This window comes from Taeniopygia guttata, chromosome 6, assembly GCF_048771995.1.
Source record: "Taeniopygia guttata chromosome 6, bTaeGut7.mat, whole genome shotgun sequence".
NCBI classification, from domain to species: domain Eukaryota; kingdom Metazoa; phylum Chordata; class Aves; order Passeriformes; family Estrildidae; genus Taeniopygia; species Taeniopygia guttata.
This window is the reverse complement of record NC_133031.1, coordinates 16,976,701-16,997,126: the sequence shown is the minus strand read 5'-3', so window position 1 is coordinate 16,997,126 and position 20,426 is coordinate 16,976,701. Positions and strand designations below refer to the sequence as shown.

Genomic DNA, 20,426 nt, shown 5'->3' with positions numbered 1-20,426 from the left:
CTTTGAACAAGAAGGATTTCCTTTTCTGATACGGAATGTAGTAACTTTGATGACTCTGCACAGGCAGCCAGGCCCATATAAAGCAGAGGAGGAAATTTCCCCACCCAGTTTTCCCTCCCTTCCTCTACCGTACATGGAGAGGCTCTTGAATCCTAGGAACTAAAAATAGTTCAGGAGATAAGTTTAAATTAAGTTATTTTGAAGCACTTCTTTAACTGACACAGTGTGATAGCAAGTTAGGAATAGACTGCTGTCCTGGTATGTCTATCCTATTTCCAGTTGTGAGAAAGGCTGAGCCTTTTGTCCTGTGAGATGATTTAGGATGGGGGTGAAAATACAGTGCACCTCAGAGTGCACAAGTGGCTGAGAAGGAGCAACCCTGGCTAAAGATGGATCCCAGGCCTCTGAAGGTGGGATGAGAAGGACACTGCAGAACCTATGGGGAACCAAAAAACCTCACCTGCAATTACTTGTGACAACTATAGTCTGATTCTCTCTGCCACAAGTTCCCGCTTTCTGCTAACCTCCTGAAACTGGTGTAGATTTTTTAATTTGTATTTTCTTCTGCACTGTGCAAGTTGCACATAAATCATCTCAGGAAGGGACTTAGCTTGGCCCTTTACAGTGATGACAAACCAAAGATCCCCAGTTTCCCCAGGGATTAATCACCTCTCAAAAAAGAGAAATGTACATTTTAGTGGGAAGGAAACAAATTCATACTTTATTTCTACAGATTAGGCAAAATACCAGCTGTTCACAAACATGACTGTTCAATAGTTAATTTAAAATATAGCAGAGTCACTGTTTGCTGGCTTACCCCACTGAGAAAAACACTAGGGTGCATAGAAACCACTGGGTAGTGATGCAGACTGACGTTTTTTATTTGTAGGGCAAGTTCCCCTGCATTTGGGTGATGTGTGGCTCCCCACAGTGCTCCAGCAGTCTGCACTCTGCACCAGTAATGCTCTGAGTGGGTTTTAAGCAGGCACATCCAAGTCATGTGTCCTGTGGAGATCTGGGATGATGTTCATGGCTATCCTACAGGCTGAGAAAAATGAGCCAATACCAATGTGCAAATAGAGCAAGAACTTTGGAAGGAGAGAGGCCTCAGCCTCACTGCAGGGGCTGTTGGCTCTCTAAGGAGCTTTAAGACCTTGTGTCTTTGCTGGGGAAGAAAAAGCACAGCTCAACAGCTGATGACATGCAGGACATCATGGTGGCATCATCAGCTGCCATCTTGATCTTGAGCTGTTGGTACTTGCCACCAGACTGTGTTCTTCTCTGGGAGTCAAAGCTTTGCTTAATGTAAATAAGGGAGCTCCATTTGCTCCCAGGTTACTGTGATGCAAAGCAGGTCTCAAACAACAGCATCACCTCCAGCAATTACCATGTGATTTATATGCTCTGAGGAAAGCAGGGAAAGCAGCTGTACTTCCCAGATGTTGGTGAAGTTACTGCAAAAAATACATGTACTGGTGTGGGTCTCAGATTCAGTCAAAGAAAGAAACTGAGAGTTTCTAGCCAGTCAAAAAGCCTGGGAAGGAGCTGTGAAAGAATGTAACTAATTCTTTATCTCTCTTGTTTTTCACATTGTTTATAGTTAAGTTCTATCACCGTGCGTCAAGCACTCTGCACCAATGCTGTGAATGGTTTTCACTTCAGAACCAATGGATTTGGTCTTTGCGAAGCTCTGTATAAAAGAGCAGTGTATTTTGAATAAATCGGAGTTTTACTCTCAGCAGCCTTCTGAGTCAGAGTCTTCTGCCCGTCCTGCCTCGACAGCGACATACTGGAAGAATGTTCATCAGATGAAAATGAAGAGAAAATGCCTCAGTAACAACCAGAACATAAAGACTGATTGCCCATCCTGGTACAACTAGGAAAGATGGTGAGGGAATACGGAAAGCACTTCCTCATTTCATTGATGGTCTTGAGGACAATACATAGTCAGCACAGATCAGATTTTCTAACACCATCAGAAACAAAGGAAAGTCATTCAGGAAAGGGGAGACAGAGGAGCTGAGTCCACTTGCCTATGATCTGGAAAGCTCAGAGCTCTGGAGCACACGCAGTGAGGACAGAAGTCTACAAAAGTTCTAGAGATAGGAAGTAAAGAACAAAGCTACAGAAAACCCAAGAGCTGATAGCAGTAGCAGTGTTACTGAGATCCTTGCAGGGCAACAGAGCAGTGAAGAATGTCAGTTGCTACTCTTGGTAGTGTGCAAAAGAATTATTATGTTTCTCTGTTCTTTTTCTGGGATTTCAGTTATTCATATAGAGTTTTGATGTTTCTAAATACTCATCTAGAAATAATGTACCTGCAATCCTGTTTGCTTGAGGTGCAGGGACAAGTGGGAAAGGGAAACAGTCTCTGGAGCTTAAAAATGATAGTGAAAAGTTAGAAAGAATTAAAATAAAGGACCCAGGAAATACCCCCAAAATTGAAGTAAACATCAGAGCAGACATGACAGAGTAGCACATTCCAGGAAGAAAGGATAAGGAACCATCTGGGGAGCAGTCCCAACAAAACAAAAAAGCAGTTTTTTACATTCTTATGGTGCAGTGGTGGGACCTGAAGAGGGCTGTGGCAAGGCAAGCAGGGTGTATTAGCAGATGCACTGGGAATGTATTTAAATAATGCTTCAAAAGGCAGCCATCTGTTCAGGTATTCACAATGGCTCTTAAATGTCTCCTGCCTTTTTATCAATACTTAGGCTCTCAAAATTGATATTCCAAGTCACTTCCCGGAGCTAACTCAGGTTTTAAAACCCTGCCTGACTTCTAAACCGTTATTTCGCATTCCTGTTTAGCAAAACCCAGGAGTGTCTACGTCCCAGAGTAGGCTACTGTGCTGTGGATATTGCTAAGGAAAGGCAGAGGAATAGAGCTTTAAATGCTGCTGTCTCCATGGGAGCCTAGAGTAGCTGTAGGAGCTGGAGCAATGCTAGCCCAGACATCCTCAACAAGGCTACACATTTCTGGCAAGAGATGCTCTACCCTGTGCTCCCATGCCAGTCCAGGCAGCCTCCCATGGAGCCAGTGCAGCTCAGCAGTCCCTAGTCTTCCAGCTGTGTTTATACTCGTGTTTATTCCAGGTATAGGTGTTCTTTAGCTCTGTTCACCACATAATGAACACATTCCATCCCTCTTCCTTACTTGCTTCCTTCCCTCACAGTCACTGGCTGCTGAACTGGACTTCTGTTTTAATGGCTGCTGTGTTCCAGCATGATCAGGATGTAGAATTTTGCCTTCTCATTTAATGATAAGATCCCTAATGCAAGAAAAGACCCTGTGAGTTACCATCCCTGGCAGAGTAACTCCTACAGAAGGACACCCCTGGCCAAACATAAACCAAAAAGAGGGTGAGCAGTGAAGGAGTGATAGGAGAATAAAATATTACCTCAGTCTTCAGTGCTTCTGGGAACCCTAACTCCAGTTGGCAATATTGTTGCATCATCTCCTGCCGTGGGATATTATCTTGCCATCAGAAATGCTCTGAATTAAATACATAGCTTTTCTGGGATCCCTCTGTACTGATGCCGTCCATGGAAATAAGCCTTGATGTAAAGCAATTGCTCTTCTGCTGCTAGGACTATCGGGTGGCAGGGAGCAGCTGAACATGCCTTTCTCAACATTCACCTCATGCTTGTACATTATTCAAAGGGGGAAAAAATAGCTTCATCTTTAGAGAGGCTGAAATTGCTGATTTCTTTTCTGTCCTAAGTAAAATGAGAGCTAAAGACTAGGAAGAAGTAGAACAAGGTGCCAGGTTAGGTGCACTGCCCAGCAGAGCAAGACATGAGAGACCCGACTGAGCCTCCCCTCGTAACACTGGAAAGAGCAGTAGGACAGTGCCCTGTTTGAAGGAAGCACCTAGGTTTGCAAGTTACCTCTATAGGACTCCTTAGGCAGAACAGATAAAGGAATATTTAGTCCAAGGATAAGTGAAAAGAGAGGTTTAATAATTGCCTTGCAGTATTATCTGTCCTGGGTAAAATGTCTAGCATTTGAAGCAGAGGATCAGAAGTTAGAATCCACATGTTTTCTTTCTGATTCAGTCTATAACTTTTCTGTGTCTCTGTTTTCCATTCTGTCACTTTCTTAAAACCTGCTTTGTTTCCAGAAATGTAAACTAGTCAGTTATACTCACTGAGGTACATATATGAAAATAAGTTTATGATTACCTTGTTTTTAATATTACTAGATAGATCACAACTGTGAAATCAGATAACACTTTGTTCTGCCCTCATGTTTGTGCTTGAAATACTCCATGTGTAGCAGAAACCAGGAAAGATATTCACAATCAAGGTCACTTCAGGTCCATCACCCATATACTACACTACCTTTTTCAGTACTTTATTTCATGTGGAAATGTCTTGACTACCAGAGATGGCACTACAAGGAACTGTTTCAAGAGCTAATTTACCATCTTCTGCCAGTCCTTGCTGCCAACACCTAAAAAATTATCAATTGTACCTGAACTCACCAGCTGCTGCCAGTCAGACATGGCATCCTTGCTCAAGTGAGTGCCTGCAGGGAAAGCTGATGTAGAAGAGTCCCTCCCTGAGCTGGACAGGGTGAGAGAAATAAATCTGTTTCTGACAAGACTCTTTTGCATCTATGCTGTATACAAATTATCTCTCATCATCCTGAATTGTGTAATACTGCATGCCTCTGTGTCCATGAAGAGCTGCATTGAACAGAGGGCTCCTTGGAAGCCTCTTGAAATGAGTGTTTTGTGCTTAACAGGTAGCTAAGGAGCAAACTCAGCTGCCATAAGATCTCTGGAAAGCCAGGGAAATTTAACTTCCAAGTTTTTTCCTGACACCATCATGTCACCTGAGTCTTCTTAGCCCTAAGTGTTGAAGAAACCAATGACACCCATCCTTTTTCCAGCACATAGAGGTACTAGAGCACATCTGGTTGAATGGCTGTGGCCTCTGTGAGTGACTCCCATACCCCTGACCCCAGACCCTTTATCTTATCTTTTTCTTAGGATGCCTTGGGTGAGGTAGACCTCAGGGCCAAAGCTGCAGCAGGAAGCCCTGGTCTCTGCAGGTCTGATTTGACTGGTGCTCCTTAGTAATCTAGAAGAGCTAACCCACCTGGCATTTGCAGGAATCAGGCTTTTGGAAGCAGAATCCAGCACAAGGAAAAGGCATGGAAGTTTAGAGGACTTACTGGCCTGCTTGGCTTTCTCTGTGTAAGTGGTGGTTAGGTCTTCATCAATCGGATGTTCCACTGGCCCCACCATGGGGATGAGATGGCGTTCCGCTCGGATGGCCTTGGTGGCATGGGGCAGGAGCATTGCCTCTGGAGAAGGCTCCCGACCCTCTGTTGACGGTGGCCGCAACTGTCCCTCGCTGTCTGAGAATGGAGTGTCTGTGCGACTGCCAGGCAGGCAGACAATCTCCCTCTTGGCCACCCCGCTGGAGCTGGCCAGCTCTGCTCCCCCCTGCGCAGCAGCCTCCGGCATGCTCTCGTAGCCACTCTGTTCCGACAGGGACACCTCGTCCTGAGGCGCGTCCGCCCTGCCGGTGGTGCTGTCAGGTGGGGAGCGCGGGCTCTTCTTGCGAGCCCGGCGGTGCTTCTCCTGCGCCACGTTGTCAGCATCGCTGTCTGTCTCACCATAGTAGGCCTCGCTGTCCGGTGGGGACGTGAGGCTCTCCAGGTGCCTCTGTGACCTCCATGGCTGTGAGGGCTGTGTGGTGGCTGGGGCTCCTGCTGGTTCAGAGCTGAGTAACTGTGCTGAGGGGCTGGGCACGGATGGTGAAGAGAGCACTCGCTGCCCTGGAGAAGGGGAACGCTGGAGCCACGGGCCAGTCTGGTCCCCACCAACTATCCTGTGGGGAGAAGGAAAAGTGGTGAGTGAGGTTTCGTTTGTGTAGCTAAACTGGAAGGAAACCCTGGCATGAGAGAAGGCGATGGATTGGGACAGTGTTACAGGTGTTTTTCAGGTGGTACGGACACCTGAAGTGTAGATGCCAAGGACAGACGTATCCCTGACATCAGCTTTGTGCTCTCATTTTGATTTTCTGCTTCACAGCTCTATGGAAACCAGGTGTTAAACATTCAAAAATCAGAATGCCCTAAATCTACCAAGCCTAATCAGCTCCCCAGGCATTTCTCCTGGAGAGATGAATTCCTGCATAGCAAACATTCCCCAAGACAGTGAGACCTACCCTTCAGCCTGCGGCTTGTCAGCAGAGAACGGCTGGTGCTCAGCTATCACACTGCACTCCAGCTGCTCCTGCAGCTGAGACTGTGTTAGATCTGCAGATCCTGGCACCCCCAAACTGCTTTAGTTCAGACTGAGCTCCCACGAAGTCTGTGCTATTTGTTTGCTCTGACCTCTACATGAGAGTAAATAGCAAATAGGATATAAAGGCCCAAGTGGTTTTTGGGGATAGGACTATGGTATCTGGAGGTAGGAGACCACACTAATATTTAGCCTGCTCACTGTGGGACTGCTTCACAAGCTAACTATCAGTACCTGGGTTTTGACAAACATATGCAGTCATGCTGGCCAGCCCAATCCATGGTGACATTTGCCTTTGGCTTAGACATAGCAAGTTCAAACCTCTAAGACATCTGGAAGGATGACTGGAATAGGTGCCAGGCAGACTGGGGCAGTCAGCCCTACTTCTGGCTTCCAGAGGGAAGAAGAATTGGCTGTGCTGACAGAAAAAGAGCCCATTCTATCTTCCCTCTCCTCAAGAGTGACTCTGGACTTCCATGGCAATTTGACTTCAGCCCACACAGAGAGATCTGGGAACTTGTTCCTTCTCTTGTCAGACTCACCAGGGCTTATAAGATCTATAAAGGAGTCCTAAGTCTTTGCCTTCTGAACATGCATACCATGAAGCCAGGCAGATAGCATTGCCTCTCTAAAGCTGTGCAACTCATGACTTGGATCCCAATTCTAAAATGTGAAAAAAAATTATTTATGTCAAATGCAAACTTTTGTGGAAGCTAAGGGTGGGGGAATTTCTCTGGCATTTTTTTTTTTAATACTATTTGCCATTATGAAATCTCACTGGTGAGCAACCTCAACATTCCACAAGCAAAATGAAACAGTTCTTCCTCTTCTTGAAACGCTTGATCAGATAACTGAGAAGCATAACTGCTTGTAAGCCAGTTTCTCTTTTTCTGTACTGTCAGGTCAGTGTTTTTCCCTTCCTCTTTTTCTGACATACACATACTCCAGAGTCATCCAGCTACCTCTCCTTTCTGAACAGGAATGATTGGTGTTTTCTCTGGGAATGTAAAGATGAAGTAGGAATGTGAAGATGAAGTAGGAATAGACATGTGACGAAGAAAGCAACATTTGATGATTTCTCCACTACTCCAAATGAAGCCAACTGATTTAATTATTTCCAAACCATCCAGTGTTGGCTCCATCCAGAGGGATGCAAGAAGCCTGCCTTTGTCACTAGGTTCATTCAAAGTGTGCTGATCTTGACCGATTAAAATTTGCCCAGGCATCTGTTTGCCGAAGATAGGCTCCAATGGTGCGAGATAAGGCCTTGGCAATGGACCAGGACCTATTCTGGACACCTTGTGTAGAACTTACCCATCCCAACATCAGAAAGCATTTTCTCTGAAACCAAGGGAAACTTCCTCCTACATGCTCAGGCTTTCCTTCTCTGAGCACTGCCCACCTCTGCTCCTGCTTTACAGATGACAGCAACCAGTGTGGCTGTCCCTTCCCAATGCTCACAGTGCTCTCTCTGTCTTTTCAGGACTGTGAAAGATCACATCTCCCAGCCCCCTTCACCAGGCCTGATTTTCTGAGGGTGACTTCTGTTTAGGCAGTAGTGTGGACTGGCTAGGACCTCACACAGCTTTGCTGCCTTCACCTTTATAGGATTATTCATTTATAGCTTGGGCCACATCCAGCATGCACTGACGCACTGGGTTAACTTAGCACAGGGAGGACAAGGAACATTACTGGGACTATTTTTTGTCCATAAATTTCAGCCTGATCTCCAGTATTGCCCTGAACTAGAGACTAGCACAGATATTTCTTCCCACAAAAAAAGGGGTTTAGCCACTTACCTCTCATCATTATGGGAGTCAGTATGCAGACTTGTTGGACTACAAGAGTCCACTGTAAGACAGGGCAAAACATTGAGATGTCGACATGTTAGCCAGGTTAGGACATGGGTAAGTCCTCCTAGTACACTTTGCAGTATGGTGAAAACAAAGGCCTCCTGCCTGCCTCGTTTCTGCTGGATGTGGGCAGCTGCTGTACTGGATGAAAGCACCCTACTGCCTGCACTGTCACAGCACTGGCACTTGGGAGCAGGTTACCTTTTCACACGGATGTTGAGCATGCCGTTGGAGGAATCAATGATCTGCATGGCATTAGCATGGGACAGGCCAGCACATGACTTCCCATTGATAGATACTAGAACATCATTTTCCCACAGGCCTCCACGGCACGCTTTGCTTCTCTTTCGAATCTGAAAAAGCAGGAGAGAGGATAAGGATGAAGGGAAGAACAGCAGCTATTTAATTCAGTTGCTGGCCCTTCTATTGCTCCATTCCTCACAGAATAAAATAAGGCCTAAGAATACTGTGCTGACAGAGTGGAGCTCTAATCCTCTTGGATGAGCCCTGGCTATGTGCCCTGGCTATGGCCTGATGAGCACTGGCTATGCCTTTTGGTCTCTGTTAACTCTGTTAATTTAATCACTCTGCTGGGCATAGGCCTGACCTGATCACCAATGCCGTTCAAGTTCTTTACTGCAGATGAAAGACTCAAGAATATCAATGTGCTCTTTTCCTCTTGTTCTCTGTCTCCTAAGTTGGTTAGGGAGTCTATGTTTCAGAGAGGGAACAGACTATGCCTGCACATGTCCATGTGTCCTTCTGCGTGCCTCTACTGTACTTCCTTGGAATGATCCCTGACTCATGCAGAGCCTCTGCAAGTATCATCCTCAGGGAAGCTGACATTGGGGAGAGGTGGTGGTTCCAAGGCATATTCTGGTGTTAAGCATTCCTGCTCCAATGGCTTTGGTCAGTGTATTTCTGGACATCTGCATCAGGCTATATGGTGTCCTGTTACACAAGTGTAAACTCAGAATAAATCTTTAGTCTTAACAGGAGTTGTGCAAGATATGCATTGCTTTATCTGAGAAGGGAGTCAGAGTCACTGGTTCCAGGCGAGCTCCTAGATCTGACCTCTCATGGCCATCTTGCACCAAATATTTACTCTCCCTTTCATTCCATCATCCATCAGTTAAACTTCTTACCAACTCAGCCTAGCCTTTCTGCTAGGGCAAGCAAGAAAGCAAACCCAAAGCAAATGCCCACTCAGCCAAAAACCACAGACCTCTCCCACATAGACAAGCAATGGGGATAGTCTTGTAGGACAGCTTGGCACCGATAATGTACTCATTTTTCACATAAAAGAATAGCCAGGTAAAATCACTGGGTCAGAGCAAGTCAGGAACAAGTTCGTTTTACACTCTATTTGTAGATTCTTCTACAATATTTCTTCAGATCTTGCAGTTAAGTGAACGACAAATCAGTGCAGAGCTGTTTAACAAAGGGTGCAGTGAACAGACTGTGTCAGATCCCTGCAGAGAAGTAATACTCAACAGGGCACCTTTGCCCATATCTCACAGCCTTGCTGCTTAAGCCACCAGACTCATCTATACCTACTCATCTATAAAGCTACTTTGCCCACATTCCCATGGCAGCTTCAGGAAAGAGAAGTGAATGTGAGAGGATTGCTGCCCTGTCACTGTTCTTGCAGGAGCAGCAGGGGAGCAGGAGAGGAGAGAGATGGAGCCCAAAGGAAGTCCCATGGCTTGATTGGGTTTTTGTGGCCCAGGCCCCCTGCACCCATGGAGCGTGTGAGTGCCTTGGGCTTGACCCTGCTGGCCTGTGTTGAGCAGACAAGAGCAACACTCCTCCCAGGTCAGCCTGTCAGCAGGACTGAGAGGTGTTGGAGAAGAAGATGGAAAGAGGAGGGCCATGCTTCAAGCTGTTTTTGTGTTCGCTGGTACTTTATCACTCTGTACCCTTTCCAACTTGACCCCAAATATTGCCTGCATGCTTAAAATAGGGACTGGCTCATCCCAGCTGCCACATCCATCAGCCTCTGTCATTTTAGTCCTTTATCTCCCTCCTTGTTAATATAAGCCTGGAATGAGCATGTGTAGGTCTGTAATGAACTACTGCTGAAGAACCACTGTTACAGTATAAATGCTGCTTCCTAATACTTCCTCCAGATGCAGCTGTTGACTGAGAAGGTAAAGAAGACACATTTTCCAGTGCTGCCTTCTGACACAACAGCTAATGAAAAGAGTTAGGAAGTTGAAAAGAAGTTAAAAGAAGGGTTTCCCAGTATTCCCCAAAAGGCCAACTGCTGCTCCATAGCCAAGTACTTGGTGCTTAGCACTGGATGGGAACATACTTGCTGAGTATCTCTCCCAGTTGTGAAGTGAGGGGATTGGAGGTTAAAGGCTGTCAGCAGGTGCTCAGAACATTCCTCACATGCCATGGTATTCCTCCCTGCTGACTGGAACCAAGGATGTAGGCTGGTGACCAGCCAGAACAGCAACAGTAAACTTCCTGCAATTCTCTAGTACTTCAGTACTGCAAGTCTTTGCAGGCCACTGTTTGGAGTTCCCAGGCAGGAATTATCAGGCTGTGCTCCCAACACTACCTGATGCTGTTTCAGATACCTTTATACCAGAGAAGACTGGTGGGATTCAAGCAGCCCATGTGGGCTGATAATCATGAGCAGGCAATGCATTTTTCTCATGGTTAGTGAGGATGCTGGGTCTGGCTTGGTCTGTGCTCAAATCTTACTGGACTGACAGAAAGCACATGCACTAAAGCAACTATTGGTATTTCAGTGCTCTACAATCTAGGAGGGACTTTTCCATGTCTCCATTCCTTTCTGGGAAAACAGGACCAGGTCTCTTCCAGTGCAGGAAGCGACCTGTAGAGTCTGAAAATAGCATGTGCCTGGCTCAGTCTTCTACAGATTTATAAACCCTCCTTGGAAGTTTATGAATTTGCTTCCTGGGATCAGAGGGAAATGAACTATCCACAGCTTCATTGTTATGCCAACCCCTACCCCACTGCATTTGCCAGGGAGGAAGGCAAAGGGGTTAAACAAAGAAGAGGATTGTGCAAAGAAGGGCAGGGCAGGACTTAATCCACAGCCAGGACAGCAGGGTGCAGTGTGCTGGAGGCTGCAGAGCCTCTGGACAGAGACCAACACAAGCCTGCCAGTTTTTATATGAGTGCCAGCTCTGTGCTGTAGAGACTTTAATGACAACCCGTAACCTGCACATCTTGAGTACAGCGAGAGCAGCACTGAGCCTCTGAGGTCCCAGGCCAGGGTGGCTGCTCAGCCCAAAAGCCAGGCTCCCTGCCCATCCTGAAGGTCAGGCTGCCCTCAGGATCAGCCACTTGCTCCCTATGTCCAAAAGATGCCCTCTCCTGGGCACCCAGTGATCCACACGAAGTGTCACTAACAGGGAGCTTCTGCTTAAGCTGCAGAAAGCTTTGAAGGTGTCACCAACAGCTTTTCTGAAGAGATGGGAAAAGTTGGAAAAAGTGGTGTTTCTAAGAGAAAACCTCTCTGCTTTCTGTGACACATACCTGAAGAGCTTTCTTGTGCAAATGAGCAGCAGCACTGACAGACTGACAAGTGGTCAGGGTTGGCCCCAGACCTGGCCCTGGGGGATTGCACTGTCTGACCTTCTAGCACATACTGGCAAGAATTGACCTCTTCTTTTGTGTGAGGAGCCCCACAAGTTCTGTGAGCCTCTTGAAACTGACTGTGATAGACTTTCCATCCACTCCATGCTGCAGTAGACACACTTTCCCATGGCATACTCACATCAAGATATGTCCTGTTTAGATTTCAGATAGGTTTAAGAAATTCCAATTTCAGAGTCTTATGTATTTATGCTACTGGAAATACAAATCAGCGTGAAAAACCGGAACACATTTAATCAGAAAATTGTCCATCTCCCTGCCCTTTCAGCAGGAGATCTGTAGCAACAAAAGAGCTCTTGTCAGAGAGGTTTGGGTGTCTGCAGTACCTATGTACATGCACATACACACACATTTTCTTTCATTACTTTGCCTGCTTCCTCCCACGGATCATGTTCAATCAGAAGGGAAAGGACAGAGGCATCTGAGACTAAAAAATAAAATAAAATTAAAAAAAAAAAAAAGGAAAAGAGTAATGCAACAATTGAGGAGGAAAGGAATAAGAAAAGGTGTTGAAAGGAAGGTCAGTGCTCTAGGAGAGGCCAGGAAGGCCAGGATTAAGATCAGGCTTTAGCAGTACAGTACAGGTTTCCTTGTACAGCCCTAGGCAGACAAAAGGACATGCTGACTGTTGACGTGTCTTGGGGAATTCAGCCTAGCTTTCAGGAACAGAATGCAAGAGAGGAGAGGGTCAGATGCAACTTGGCAGCATCTGTCCTTCAGTAGGGACTATATTTAGATAGTGGTATGTGGGGGCTGAACACATGCTGGGATGCTAAGAATAGAGTAATCCTGATAGTAACTCAGTGGCTTTACATCTTGCCTCAGTACAGGCCAGGGAACCTGTCTTGAAACTTTGCAACTACTCTCCCTGCTGGCCAGCACAGATTCTTTGTCATGAAGTAGGCTGTGGGAAAATAGACGTGGTTTGTAGTGTAGGCTCATGTCATCCATTTCTCCCCTGCCTTCCCAAGCCACTTCCCACTTCCTCTCACTGGGAGAGCTCAGCCTGTAAGGTAGGACGATAAAATTTATTATCAGTCTTCACCTAATCTCCTACAATTTTTCCAGCAGAAACCTAGTAGCCTCAGTCTAAGTCAGAGTTTCATACTGAATACAATTCATCTTCCCACCCAATGCCCTTCCACTCTCTGATCGCATCTCTCAATAAGCCATCCCCTTCCCCCACAGAGCTATCCCCTTCCCCAAGAAGTTATAGTGACATGGGGTCCAAAACTCTACACAACTTGGCAGTGTTTAAATTTCATTCCCAGCTTTCTGTGAAATGCAATCCTGTCACAGGGTTCTCATGGGGAGATAAGAAATTACTTTTTGTTGTATAAAGCATTACCAAAATGGAATGACTCAAGCAAGAGCCAACCAGCATGTGGGCCTGCTCCTCCTAGAACTTCCTGCTCAGCTGAACCACAAACAGAGCAGTTGGTAGATGCAAAAGTAGAAACAAACACCCTTCATCTCTTCTTCTTTCTGAAGATGTGTATTCATATCATTTTGGTTATTGGGCCAGTTTGGTTTTCATCCAAGGCCAGGGTTTACTCTTTTTGTGTAAGGAAGGATACTGCTGTGACTAGAGCGAGGAGATGGCTAGAGTGGGATTCAGAAGACCTGGATAATTTTTTGTGGGACCTCAGCGAAGACACTCAGACTGTGAGTAAAAGGCAGGAGCCTAGAAACCAGGACATTTTCCAATAGTCTTTATCTCAGTTGCCTACCTGAACACAGAGATCCAGTGAGATACTTTTCCTATGCCTTATCCTCATGTCAATGCCATGTTTTTATTGGAAGCTATTTTACAGGAGAATATCTGTAATAATTACACTAAGCATTACAACTACACAGGAAGTTAGTTCCAGTAATTTCCTGATGAAACATCTTATTCCTTCTTAAGAGATGACACCAGAAGACTTTCCTCTTGGTAAAGTAGGTCCAGTGTCCCTGCAGAGCTACTTCACAAGTCATCCATGGTGAAACTTAATTAGGCAGTCTTTATATAAAGAAAGAGGGAAGAGAACACATATTTTGTGGGATGGACACAGCAAGGGAGAGTGCTGAAAAGATGTATTTTAAGTGGCAGGACAGATTTCTGGGCAAGGGGTTTAACAATAAGTAGTAGTGGAAGAGGATGCTACTGTTGCTCAGTTGGTTAAATATATGTCAGACTACTGTAAAATATGTTACTGTCTAGAGTGTACTGGTGCAGGAATGGAAGAACTAGTTCTTAGATGCACTAGATTTAATTCTGACTTGTACCAGGGGATACAAGCTGATAAAACAAACACAAACAGTTGGGGATTGTTGGTTTTCCCTCTCTGTTGGTTTTCCCTTACTAAAACAAAGTGCCTTAAAATGAGTTTTTTTTCTTGTGGTTATACAAGGGAGGGGAGAGAAAAATAACCACAAGCAATCCACTTCCTTTTCCTAAGCAAAAAAATCAGCACAAGTGTCATTGTGGGGAGCAAGTTTCTAGCCAGAGCTGGCCCCAGGTAGATAAAAAGAGGCATAGTCTCCATAGCTATTTGTTACTTGATGATAGATTAGCTGAAAAGTGATTGAAATGTAATATCAATGACAAAGAATAATGCCACATGTACTAGAATAGATACTAAAAGTATCTGATAAGCATTTTACCCTCAACAGAGTAAGCAGCAGGATATCAAGTATTTTTTATATGAAGCAAGGATTTAGAAGGAACAGATATATTTATCAAATATTTGTACCAGGCCCCACATTTAGGAGCTGTGAGAAAAGCAACTAAATGTTCAGAAAAAAACATGCTTATGCATGTCCCATGTAAGTCCTTTTTCTAGAAGCTCAGCCTGGGTCATGTGCCTGCTCATGTTTTAGGATCTAAACCTAAGGGAATTGAAGCTCATAAGCAAACCTAGCAACCAAAATGTCTTTTTACAGGTACAGGCACTGAACTGGGATGGAAGGAGGAAAAGATGCTTGAACACAGGGCAGAGTTATCCAGAGACATGGCTTCAGTCCTCCAGAACAAGGTGTTCCCAGCCTTCGCACTGCATGCTGATACTGCACTCTAAGGGGCCGTGAGCATTTGCAAGCCCTGAATAAAAACCCTTCTCAAAACAGAAGGTTCTTTTCAGCTGCTACTAATTGTTGAACAGCAACAGTCTTAAGTATATTATGCCTCCACAGTATTTATGCTGAGAGAGGGCAAATTAGAAGACATACCTACTATTATTTTGATAGAATGAGGATCACTTTTGTTTGCAAAAAAATATTGAACACAGCATTCATAATATTGCAAGAGTGGATTACTGCACCAAAAGACAGCACTCATTAACCCAAAGGCAGCCTCTCAGCAATAGTCTGAGTAGGATAAGCACCATTGTTCTGTGGCAGCAAGGACAGGATCAGTCACAAATATGGATTAAAGACGCACCCCATTCACCTGAAGGATCTAGGGCACTTAGGTACAGAGAGCTTCCTGTGTCTTGCAACATCTTTGTAGTCATCTTGTAGGTATGAATGTACATCAAAAACCAGGCTCAGCCTCCACAGATGTATACAGTAGTTCTAGCCAGTAGCAGGCTGAATATTATCAGCAAATGAACCTGAGCTCTGGACTGCAACTACTGTGGTAAAGTGTTGAAATTATCCTTGGCACATCTTTGGCTGAGATTGGCTATTACTGTCCAGAGCAATTTCCAGGCACAATTTGGGAGCTAGAACAGACCATTCCCAGAGCCACTGCCTATGGGCACGTGGCCATTTTGTTTGGAAGGATAGAAAATATTAATTGCGGGCTTCATTACACTCTGTAGCAGCTGGCATAAGTGCCAGAGAATGGTCCCAGGTACATTTAATGCACCAGGTATAGATGGTTTCACTGCAACTTCTCATGAAGAGATTCTTCCAGATCCTCGGAAAGTTCCACTGGTGCCACAGCATATGCTCCCTCACTAAGAGACAAACATAGCACCTGCCTAGGTGCCAACAGGCCATAAAATATGTCCAGGAATACTCCCAAAGCAACTTGAGGCACTCTAAAACCAGCATTAGTGACTGCTACGGACTAGTAGTGCTTTTGTAGGTGTGACAGTAAACATTTGCAAAAATATAAAGAACAGGCTGCCCACTGAAGAGAGGAGAGGAAGAGAAGGTGCTGCAAATCTGGAAGGCATCAGGCCTATTTGAGTTAGAGCTGGCACCTTCAGCAGGAATGATGTCACATGAGCATAGCAGAATGGCACACAGCAGCCAGGCTATGTGTTACAGGGAGCAGTGACATGGCAAACAGGCAGCAAGGATATTTTGCAGAGGAGACAGTAGAAACAGTGAATTATCAGCAGAGAACCATAAAGGAAAAAGTGTGAATATGTGGGAAGGAGCTAAAAAGGAAGTTGTGATGAACTGCACTTAAACAAAAAATAACATTTTTTTGTTTTAGAACCAGCATAATCCTGTGCTACTGCTTCCCCTAACAATTCCCCTAACATTGCTGCAGAGTATTTGCACAGAACAGCCAACTGAAAGGAGTCTCTTGAGCTACCAGGGCCAATCCCCTGCAGTTTTCAGAGGCAATATTGTTTACCCCAGTTCATAAACTGACTCAAAAGATTTTCAATTCTTTTTCCAGATTGGAAAGTCATTGCTGAACCTCCCTGGTTATTTGTTCCATGCTGTCAATCCTGTCACCTATATTTGAATAGTGTTACTGGTATTTGCTCAACATGTACTTGTAGATTGCAGTCACCTCTTTCAATATTTTGCTAGGTGAAAGAAGCTTTCTGTCCTCCCCTCATTTTCTATGGCTGCGCTTTACATTTATTTGCCTTAAAAGGAGCTAATTCTGTAAGTATGGTATTTCGAGTGAGTTCCCCCTTGTGCATTAGACAGTAATATCAATGCCTTCCTATCTCTGTGAGACATGTCTACCTGAGGCTCATTTGTTTCTGTTTGCCTTTTTTTTTTTCAGACATTCATAATTTTGTTGGCTTATTATTGGTGATGCACTAGTATGCCCAGGTCCTTTGCCTCTGCTATCAGTACCAGCTGTAAAGACAGTTTCCTCTATTTTGTCAGTATTATTTGTACTTGTGATGGAGGTAGAAGTGCCTTCCTTGCTTTTTATAGAAAGTAACCATGTTTGCCCCTCATTGAACAAATCTTGTTTTGCAGCAGGATCCCTAAAGTCAGGTTTTCATGTACTTGCATCATCCTAAAACTGTCTTGTTCATCTTCATAAAAATTATTTCCATAGTATAATTTCATGGTAGGTTTCTACTTTGGTTGATTAGTGGCATTAGAGTTTGCAACTTTTCTCAGATTAGCTGTTTTTAATTTTGTTTCAAAAGCATTTGATGCACATATCCTTACTGCAAAGAAATCCTCCAGGAACCTGATAGTATTTTTCTCTCTTACTCTCTTTACAGAATAGGTTAACTTTCTCATCAGTAACAGCTACATGTGAGGACCATGTACTATCACTCAGCTTTTCTAAAATAAAAATCTTGCCATCTATGGATCCTTTTTGCTTCTTGTGTTTATGCTTGTTCTCTATCTTTCCTAAAGACTGTTTCTGGTCAAAGATTTTTTTTGTCTTGAGTTGTCATTTGCACCACAGCTACTGAGCTAGACCAAGTCAGCTTTATTTTGTTGAGGGTAAACTCCCACTAGAGTTTATCTTCTTCATAAGGTAAAAGATGCACTAGGAATCACAATAAGCCAATTTGAATCCAGAGTAGTTCAACTGGTTTCACTTAGAAATACATTGCTGTAACTAAGAACAAAAGTGAGATTATCTTTTGCTTTTTGTGTTCTTTAGTCTTTATCTCCCTCTTTATTTGTTTATCTAGTTCTCAGTATTCCTATCCTTTCTAATTTCTGCAGAATGATTCATGTTCTCTGCTGATGTTTGATCGTGCTGATGAGCATATCAATGTCTGCTTTTCTTTCAGCTTACTCATTACAGCATGATACTTTAATACAACCCTCATTGAAAAATCATCTATTCTTTCTCACTGAAAGCTCCCCAGACACATGTTTTCTTGTGTTTATTTTTTGGTCTTACTCTCTACTCTTATAGTATCTGTTTGTATGAGACTAATTATTAATGGTACACCTTTCAAATACACATCAGTATGGTAGCCTTCAGATTCACATTAGGCAATTTTAGCACCTGGACACTGCAAATTATTGTTTTGGTGGAACAAAAGAGTCAGTATGTGCTCTTGTAGGCAAGTTTAAGATGAAAGGAATAGGCATTTGCAGTTACAGATCTGGAACCATATAATCAGTTGGTGTTAATGCTAGCATTTCAATCTTTCTTGTGTTACTTAAATTGTGCTTTTCCCTCTGTATCCACTGGGCACTGCTGGAAGAAGCAATGTTCTGATCCCAAGGCTGGTTTGGCTCCCTAAGTTTACTTGAACACAGAATTAGTTATCATAGAATCATAAAATGGTTGGAAGGCATCTTAAAGATCATCTTGTTCCAACCCCCCTTGCCACAGGCAGGGCACCTTCCACTAGACCAGGTTGCTCAGAGATCCATCCAACCTGGCCTTGAACACTTCCAGGGATGAGGCACCCACAACTGCTCTGGGCAACCTGTTCCAGCGCCTCACTACATCTGATCTAAATCTCTCAATTTAAGATAATTCCCCTTTATCCTATCACTATCTATCCATCTAAAACATATCTCTCCTTCTGTTGTATAAGTTTCCTTCAAGTACTGGAAGACCACAATGAAGTCTCCCCAGAGCCTTTTCCAGGCTGAACAACCCCAAGTCTCTCAGACTGTCTTCATAGGAGAGGTGCTCCATCCCTTGGATCATCTAGATCCTCTAGATCCTAGGAAGTCCACATCTTTCCTGCACTGAGGACCCCAGAGGTTTATGCAGTGCTCCAAGTGGGCAGGGGGCAGAATCACCTCTCTCCACCTCCTCTTTGGGTGCAGCTCAGGATGCTGTTGGCCTTCTGGGCTGTCAGGGCACACTGCGGGCTCATGCCCAGTTACATCCGACCCAAGAGACTGTCCACAAGGATGTAATTCCAGGTGTGTAATTTCAGGTGTAATTCCTGCCTTTCTCCAGGTGTGTCCCTGAACACATAACCCACAGGGACTTATTGAATGGCACAGAAGCTCTGTGGCAGCTGCATCAAGCATGTGAAGACAAAGCTGCTTTTCTACCCCTTTGTGGCAACTGACTGAGGTTTAGCATTGATCTCTTGCTTGGAGAAACAGTTGAAACTACAGCTATGCATCCTTTTAGTCTGTAGAAAAATGGGTTCACACCCCACTTCCAACATGCTCATGTACTTTATTTTGTTACAGCCAGTTGAATACTTTGCACTAGAAAATAGTTTCAAATGCTTATATTAGCTGTACCTTTCGAGTTAATTGCAAATTGAAAAAAGCCAATAATTTAATTGCAAATCCAGCATCTCTGCCGAAGTACAACATGTATCATTTATATATAATGTATTTGCCATGCTTGATTAATTTCCCAAATTAACTTTTTATCAGTTATTCATCATTTGACTCAGCATCCAAAGGTAAGCATCTTTCCTTAGTGTTACTACTATGACTTTCTAGCCTAGAAGTTGAAATTGTCTAAAATGACTGCACTGGAATCTCTGAGACACAAATAGTATCCACTCAGTTATCTCCTGGCACCTATCAGCTATTCATGGCTGTATGTTCTATCACATGACAACTGGCATTTTATTCTCTTCTAAGCAGGTTACATTCAGATATGATCTTCCTGAGTACCTGGTAAGGACCATCCATTCTTTGGAGACTATTTAATTGGTATTGCCTTAAGATAGTATGTACGGTCATCGGATGCTATTAAATTCTGGGTGATAATAGACAAAAAAGATAATTATAAAATGAAAATCCTGCCTAAAGAATGATGGATACTTTGAGCCTCAAATGGATTTGTATCTATTATATTCTCCATAATTATTTTTAATGCAATATCCAAGTATTGTAAAACTATATATATTTGTATTGCTAGACTTAAAGTACAGCACCCAGTTCTGGGTAAGAGCTGCTTCTAGCTAATACCTTCCTGCAAGTGCTACTAATCCTTGAGCAATATTCCATTCACCTTAAGGTGCAACTTAGCCTGGGTAATGACTAGTTCTTGCTGCTGTTCAACCCTGATTAATCTTTATAGACACTCACAAGCTCCTCCCTCTCCAGTCCCAGTTTCTTATCTACTGAGGGAAAAACAAGAGTCAAAATAATTTTAGACCATGCAGAGTTAATGTAGCCCTTGAAAATTCCATTTTCCTAAGAACCACTGATGCCAGACACCTGTTTAAAGGATATTGATTCTTCCTTTTTAAACTGAAACTCTATGAGTTTGTGCAGAATTTTTTTTTCTGGAGAAAAATTGTCTTTCTCTACATAAGAAACATTTGCTTCAAGGCCAAGCTATGGGATTCCAAACAATTTGACAGAAATTACAGAAAAGCACTACGTGATCTGGGGTGAGCCAAGTGACAGAGAACATTTAATTTCAAAATTCTATCAGAGGCATGGTCTGCTTAAGGAAACAGAATAAGCTGGGCAGAGCATTTTTTCAATTCTGCTGCTGGGTGCTTTCCAGTGAGATATCCCAAGATATCATTGTGTCGAGGCTAATGCAGCTGTCTTGAGCTTAATAAAGAGGACCTTTTTTCCCCCCTAGT

The 20,426-nt window shown here is 43.9% G+C and overlaps 2 protein-coding genes across 3 annotated transcripts in view; one reads left to right on the top strand and one right to left on the bottom strand.

Moving 5' to 3' along the window:
• SEC24C (SEC24 homolog C, COPII coat complex component) overlaps positions 1-20,426 on the top strand; it is a 106,557-nt gene that overhangs the window by 44,431 nt on the left and 41,700 nt on the right. The window lies entirely within an intron of this gene.
• The window catches only part of SYNPO2L (synaptopodin 2 like), a 38,123-nt gene that overhangs the window by 16,636 nt on the left and 1,061 nt on the right, over positions 1-20,426 (bottom strand). The window contains exons 2-3 of one of the 2 annotated variants that reach the window (XM_002193433.7): positions 8,314-8,465; positions 5,182-5,843 (exon numbers count right to left, since the gene is read on the bottom strand). In XM_002193433.7, coding sequence (XP_002193469.5) covers positions 5,182-5,843; positions 8,314-8,465 — 814 coding nt within the window. The remainder of the gene's footprint in view (positions 1-5,181; positions 5,844-8,313; positions 8,466-20,426) is intronic. The other variant, XM_072931538.1, reaches the window with a different exon arrangement.